The sequence below is a fragment of the Triticum aestivum genome, chromosome 4D (assembly GCF_018294505.1).
Source record: "Triticum aestivum cultivar Chinese Spring chromosome 4D, IWGSC CS RefSeq v2.1, whole genome shotgun sequence".
Classification (NCBI taxonomy): Eukaryota; Viridiplantae; Streptophyta; class Magnoliopsida; order Poales; family Poaceae; genus Triticum; species Triticum aestivum.
Window position 1 is genome coordinate 435,770,817 of NC_057805.1, and position 7,481 is coordinate 435,778,297.

At 43.2% G+C, this 7,481-nt stretch overlaps 1 protein-coding gene across 1 annotated transcript; it reads left to right on the top strand.

Annotated features, from left to right (window-relative positions):
* Positions 1–1,164: 1,164 nt before the first annotated feature.
* On the top strand, positions 1,165–6,867 carry LOC123098422 (FRIGIDA-like protein 3). Its single transcript, XM_044520403.1, has 3 exons — positions 1,165–1,941; positions 5,777–5,949; positions 6,033–6,867. Exons 1-3 carry the CDS (start codon positions 1,269–1,271, stop codon positions 6,681–6,683), a joined length of 1,497 nt encoding a protein of 498 aa, XP_044376338.1. The 5' UTR covers positions 1,165–1,268; the 3' UTR covers positions 6,684–6,867.
* Positions 6,868–7,481: the final 614 nt, after the last annotated feature.

Here is a 7,481-nt window from a genome sequence, read left to right on the forward strand (position 1 = left end):
GCTTGTCGCTCGGTGCAGTCACTGGCTAAACGGGTCTTTTTTAGGCTCGTTGGGCTACATGTAGATGGGCATGGACATCTCTTCGAAATCACTAATTAAGGAGTACTCGTTCCAAAGAACACTTCATCTTCCTAGGTCATGACAAGTGGCGCACATGCAGCGCACCACTTGTCGCAACCTGGGAGTTTTCCCTTTTTTCGTAGATTCATTTATTCAAAACGTTTTATCTCTTAAACCGTGCGTCCAAATCTCAAACCGTTTTCACCATTGGATTCCTCACGTCGAGATCTTCAAAACTAGATCCCATGTTGATAGGTTTTGACGAACTTTTTTTTCACGAAAAAAACCGGATGAAAAAACCAAACCGGGAGCACGGTTTTTTCCCTTTCCGAAAGAGGCACGCCCGTGCCTCTCGTGGAAGCAAAACTATGGCTCTCGTGGAAAGAAAAAAAAACAGAAAACGCGTTTTTTCCCTTTCCGAAAGAGGCACGCCCGTGACTCTCGCGAAAGCACAACCGTACCTCTGGCAAAAGCAAAACCGTGACTCTCGCGAAAGAAAAAAAAAAGAAAATGCGTATTTTTTTCCCTGTCCGAGAGGCACGGCCGTGACTCTCGCAAAAGCACAACCGTGCCTCTCGCGGAAGCGAAACCGTGACTCTCGCGAAAGAAAAAAAAACAGAAAACGTATTTTGTTTTTCCCTTTCCGAGAGGCACGGCCGTGACTCTCATGAAAGCACAACCGTGCCTCTCGCGGAAGTAAAACCGTGACTCTCGCGAAAGAAAAAAACAGAAAACGCCTTTTTTTTCGTTTCCGAAAGGCACGGCCGTGACTCTCGCGAAAAAAAAACGTGACTTTTCACGAAAGAAAAAAAAACTAAACGCGTTTTTTCGCGTAAATTTTTTTTGTCGAAACGCTAAGGAAGACCGGGGAAAAACCAAAACGTCGAAAAAAACCGGGAAAAAACCGTTTAAAAAGCCGAAAACGCGTGCGGAAAAAAAAACAAAATCTGAAGGAAACGTCCAGAGCGCGACACGTGGCGAATGGCTGAGAGCGCGAAGTGGCGCTGATCGTTGCGAGGCTCCCGAAGGAGCGCTCGTTAACTAGTTGCTCCCACATCTCTTTGTTATCTTGGACTGTAGGCCTGTACATGACTTGGGCTCTTACTCAACGTGGGCCTCTTCCATCCAGCCTGCTTCTTCCACCTCCTCCCACCGGCTAGCGTAGACCCCGTAGGCAGAGCCAAGGGTTTCCGGCGCTGGCTGCAGCCATGGCCGCCGAGCGAGAGCCGAACCCCTCCGTCCTCGACGCCGTCGCCTCCCTCCAGACCTACTCGACCGCCCTCTCCGCCTTCACTTCCGCATGGCGCTCCCTCTATTCCGATGCCACCACAATCGACTCCACCCTCGCCTCCCGCCTCGAAGGCTTCTCCCAGCTCGAGCTGCTCTGCTCCGGGATGGACGGGCCAGGCCTCCGCGCGTACCTCGCCGAGCACAGGGACGAGCTCCGGGACCCCGCTCGCTCGCTCGATGCCGCCCTGCTGGTGGCCCCCGACCCGGGGCTGCTGGTGCTCGCCGCGGCCGCGGGGTTCTGCCGCTCGCCTCCGACCAATGGCAAGGCGGACGGTGAATCCAAGGTGTCCTGCCGCCTGCTCATCGACCTCCTCGACCGGATTCGCGCGCTCGGCGTGAAGCCGTCGCCGGAGGCGCGAGAGGAGGCCAGGGCTGTCGCAGCGGACTGGAAACGGAGCAAGCGGATCGAGGAGCAGTCGCTGTTTAAGAATGAGACGATCGCCTTTCTGCTTCTCATCGGGGTATTTGGTTTGGTGGAGGATGTTGGTGGCGCCGCCCAGGTGCTCGATCTGGTCGTGTCGATCTCGAGCCGGGAGCGCGCCGTGGAGATCTTCCTCGGCCTTGGCCTCGACCTCGACAAGCATATACCAGGTAAGTCACATTTTCCTCGCCTAGGAAAATCAGAACTGCATTATGCTCTGTGCAACCATGTTGTTCAGTAAATGTGTGTTTGCATCTTCCGTTGACTATGCCTAGCTAAGCAAGTATTTCTAGCTAGCACAAGCTACAGGATGCAAGGGCTAGGCGATTTGTTTGGTTCATCTTCATCTAGCTTTCTACTAGCTAGCCATGAAATATGAGCAGTGGTTATCATCACAGTAGCACCTGCGGCTCACTTTTCTCGTTCTTGCTGGTTTTTTTAGTCCATTGAAGCTAGTTTTATTGACAAAGCTGGTACCAGGTATGGCTAGCAATAGTGCCCAGGGGTAACCTTTATGTTAATCATTTCTTGAGTAGACTGCCAATATTCTAGTAGCAGGAATCCAACACTCTGTTATCAATAGATATTGCCAGACTGCAACACAATGTTCTGTTAGAACTTCCCCGTGGTGATTCTTGCATATTTTATTTTATTTGCATTTAAATCATGCAACCTGGAGCTGTTTGTGAATATGCATTTTGGAGATGCTCTTGTCGAGGTACAGGATGAAACGATGATGCTTTTGCATTTTTTTAAAGCTCTTCACCATCATGATCTATTTGCAGTTAGATATCACAGATTAGTGTCTGATGGTTTTGATTGGCTATGTTTAAGTTGTTCAGGTTGACGGCACTTGGAAGTACTATATTAATTTTTTATGTTGAACTTTTCATTTGGAATATCATGATTTCATAGGACATTTGTCATCTGCCCTTGCTCCTTAAATCATGTATTTTATTATTAGTATTTCTTTTATTCTCACGCTGTAGTTTTATTTCTATGTTGGTTTACCCACCTACCATCTTCCTGGATTTGTTGGGTCGATGTAATGTTGATATTATTTTGGGAGGCATATATTGCTATATCCTTGTATTTTTCTTTGTGTCCAGTTGTTTCATCTGCATCTTTGGGTCGATGTTTCATCAACATGCTATTTACTTTCTGCAAGGTCTCTCCTAAGTCCTAACTGTAGCCTATTTTAGTTTAGGCATATGAAATATTTTATGCTTCTGCGATTCTTCAATTCTGATGTCCGTGACTCTATGCTAATGGATGACTGAGCCTGTTTATGTTCTTGGTATTATCTTTTGAGCTTCAACTCCAAAATATTGCTTGGGTGCATAAGGGCTCTTAGGCCACTTTTGGCGCTGTGGTAGATTATAATAATCTTGTTTGCGTAACCAGCCTTTCCCTATCTTAATGTTTGGTAACCAGCTCCTTCCTGCTTTCATGGGTATTTATCCACAGCACTTCGCTATGAAACAAGTTCAGTATAACACAATTAGGCAACTGCAAGCTGAGCCTTATTGTCCTATGTCAGTTTATCCACGATCATCTTGAGCTTATCCAATAAAATCACTTATTTCACTTGTTATCTTTTGAGTCTATTAACTAGTGAGCTTGTAACGTAAGTTCAAGGCAAGGCAGAAGGGTTGAATATGAACCGTTCATTCCGAGAAACCCCAAATGATAAGTATTATTTTGGAGATTATTCTGTAAAAACTCCTAGCATTGATTTGAGTGTTGCTCATATCGTACATTGTTACTGTTGGTTTCAGTTGCCAACTTGCCTTGGCTCATGAGTTATTGTTGATTGTTCTCTGATTTTGCTGTTAGATTTTTAGGCTTCTTCATGTACTCCCTCCGTTCCATAATAAGTGCGATGGAATAAACACTAACTAATTTGTACTTTGAACACTATAATGTGACCTGTGAAGCTGTGATGACACCTTTGTAAAACGATTCCCAACTGTTGGGATTGATTGGCATTGGCATATAGCGAATGCTGCAATTGTTCCCATTCAATGCCTGAGTCGTGACCCCATGGCTTTGTTCAGTAACTGTGCAGTTTATTTCCCTGTCTTAGCTTGCTAACCGCTTCTAAATTCTCTACTTGAGCAATCTTTTCACTTTTGCTTGGTTTTCAGCTGTCTAATATAATATATTTCTTCATCTGTTTTGTGATTTGCCTGTATAATCATGTTAACACTTCTGTGAGCTAAATCTATGTGCTTAGTTGGGAATTGTAGTTCACATTCTTGTTCTTTCCTCTTTTCTCCTTTTCTCCCTAAGGCACTCTGATTCAGATTGCTACACGCTATTTATTTCTGCAAGGTCACTCGTAAGTCCTAACTGAAGGCTATTTTAATTTAGGTATATGAAAATTTGAATGCTGCCGCCATTCTTTAATTCTGATGTCCATGACTCTATGCTAATGGATGAACTGAACCTGTTTCATTCTTGGTATTATCTTTTAAGCTTCAACACCAAATAGTAGGTGGAGCTATTCCAGGGGATGCGTAATGGCTCTTAGGGCACGTTTGGCATTGTGGTGGATTATAATAATTCTGTTTGCCCAACCAGCCTTTCTCTATTTGAACGTTTGGTAGCTAACTCTTTCCTGCTTTCATGGTTATTTTTATGTAGCACCCGGTTATAAAATAAGTTCAGCATAACACGATTGAGCAAGTACAAGCTGAGCCTTATTGTCCTATATCAGTTAGGCTGAGTTTATCCGCGATCGTCTTGGACTTGTCCAATAACCTCACTTACTTTTGCTTTATTATCTTTGGAGTCTAGTTACTAGTTGTAAGTGAGTTTATAACGTAAGTGTAAGGCAGGGTCGAAGGGATTAAATTTGAACCGTTCATTCTGAGAAACCCCAAATGATATGTTTTCTTTTGGAGATTGTTGTTAGCTTTATACTGTTCTGTAAAACCTCCTAGCAGTTTTGTATAGTGCTCATGGTTATGTCAGCTAATCTTTGATTTGGTTATTGTTCATATCATACTGGTTTCAGTTGCTAACTTGCCTTGGTTCATGAATTATTGTTGAACTTTTAAATATTGTTCTCTGATTTTGCTGTTAGATTTTTAGGCCTCTTCATTTACTCTATACACTAAATTTGTATGTTGTAGACTGCATCATGTGACCTGTGAGGCTGTGATGACACCTTTGTAAAACAACTCCCAAGACTGATTGGCATATAGTGAATACTGCAATTGCTCCCATTCATTGCCTGAGTCATGACCTCATGGCTTTGTTAGTGTGCAGTTTATTTCTCTGTATTAGTTTGCTAACTGCTTCTAAATTCTCTATTTGAGAATCTTTTCACTTTTGCTTTGTGTTCAGCTGTCCAACATAACATATTTCTTGATCTATTTTGTGATTTGCTTGTATAAATGTATAATCATGCTAACACTTCTAGTTGGGAATTGTAGTTCACATCATTGTTCTTTGCCTTTTTTTCTTCTCCTTTTTTCCCTAGGCACTTGGTGCTGTTCTGATTCTACGTGCTCAGTTCGGAATTTTAGTTCAATTCATCGTTTATTTCCATTTTTCTCCCTTTTCTCCCTAGATTGTACTCCCTCCGTCCGGAAATACTTGTCGGAGAAATGGATAAAAATGGATGTATCTACAACACAAATACATCTAGATAAATCCGTTTCTGTGACAAGTATTTTCGGACGGAGGGAGTACTACTTTTTATACTGTACTTGGTATTTTAAGCATATCTTTGGATCATTTTTTGGGAAGGCGATGAGTATCGAATACAGCTCTGCCCAACATTAAGTGACATAGATGAGAAGATTTAATTATATCTGATTTTCTTGTTTGTTCGGCCTGTGTGTGGCGTCTGTTTGTTCACTTCATTCTATCGTGTAGCCTTCTGGTGTGAGCTTTATGTTGTAAGAGTCAATTGTATGTTATTTTCGGTTCCACCTTGTTAGTTCTATCAGCTGAGATGATGAGAATATTAATCTCCGCATGTTGTCTTTGCACCAGTTCTCACTCAGGCAATGATAAACAAAGGCAAACAGCTCGATGCAGTCAAATTTATCCAAGCTCTTAATTTAGTGCACAAATATCCTTTATTGCCTATTCTTAGGTCATATGTGAATGATGCGAAAAATGCTGGGAACATGATCCGCATCAGGGGAGACGGTCCTGCCTCTCAGGTAGCTCTGCTGCAGTATCATCTATTATGAACATCATGTATTCATAGTCGGCTGAATTGTCGTTTCTTAAAATGCTTCGGCAGGATGCAGGTGATGCAAAAGAGCGTACATTGCTCGGAGCATTGCAGAAGTTCATTAAAGAACACAAACTAGAAGAACTGCCTATTTTGGAAGAAGCTAACAACAGAATGACACTATTGGATCTGCAAAGTGCAGAGAGAAAGCGAGCAGCAAATGCTGCAGCTGCAGCTGCTCGTGAAGTTAGTAAGAACATTCTGGACTCCAGGAAGAGACCACAGCTTCCAGAGAGTGCCGTACAAGGTTCCTTAGGCCAGAACACCCGCCCGGTAGGAACATCGAGTCAGGAGCTCATGTTAAGGCAGAGCTTCCCTACAGTTGGAGTTGCGAACAAGTACCAAGCTGTTTCTAGCCATAACATAGTTCCAGCTACCGCTCCTAATCCATTGCTTTCTTCCGGGAACCAGCGTCCCATTGGCATCCAGAATCAGACCCTGGCTGCTTCATCTGTTCAGGCTCAGTACAGTGGCGGCGTGGCAGACTTCTATAATTTGGCATCGATCAGACCAGGTGGTTTGAGCGTTCCAGGTGCCAGCGCATCATCAAGGTCAAAGCTCTATTCTGAAGATCCCCTTGCGTATGTCTCTCGAGCATCCGATAAGAAGGGTTCATCTTACAGTTATTCTTTGTCTAATATGTCGAAGTATAATACGTAGATGATGCTACCTGACATCAGGCGTTGGTTTCTACGGAGACCTGCTTAGATGCTAATTATATTTGTATATATCTCTATCGATGCTTTAGTTGCCGCTATGTATATTTAACAAGGGTGTGACTATATGTCATCTAGATGTGAGATAATATCTCACATCTAAGTATAACATCAGCACTTTTGTGGTCTCTTTTATTTGGTTGTTTGTTTGTTTGTTTTTGTGTGTGTTGGGCCTGTTAGTTTGTCGGAAGATCCTTTCCTCCCGCTGATAAAATGCACGCGTCAGCCTACTGGCTGCCGACCACGTGTGCTGATGAGGCCCACTACCACGTCCTGTCCTCTTTCCTAAAGCCAGCCCATCCGCTGCTTGCTCCATATTGCGCTGCAGTGCACGCACATTTGTTCTCCCGGCTATGGTCACTACTTTTTTTTAGATTAGGCTGCGCTCACTGGTGTAATCCCACTGACTTTGTTACTTTTCTGGTGGGAGTACTACTGGCTACTAGTACTAGTCACTGTGCACAATAAGATACTATGCATGTTTTACTTTTTATTACTTACACACAAATAAGCACACTCAGAAAAATTACTGTGTATTTTGCAACGCCCGTTTGGGCGTCGCTGCTTCAAGCGAGACACGCGCCATCGCAAAAAATATTATGTTGTATTTATGTAATATTTTTGTCAAAATGAGAAGATTTCTTGAAAATGTGATTTTTTATTGAGACGACAAATTTTGAAATTGACATATGTTTCTGCAAAAATGAGAACAAATTTTTAAAATTGAGAAACATTTTTTTGA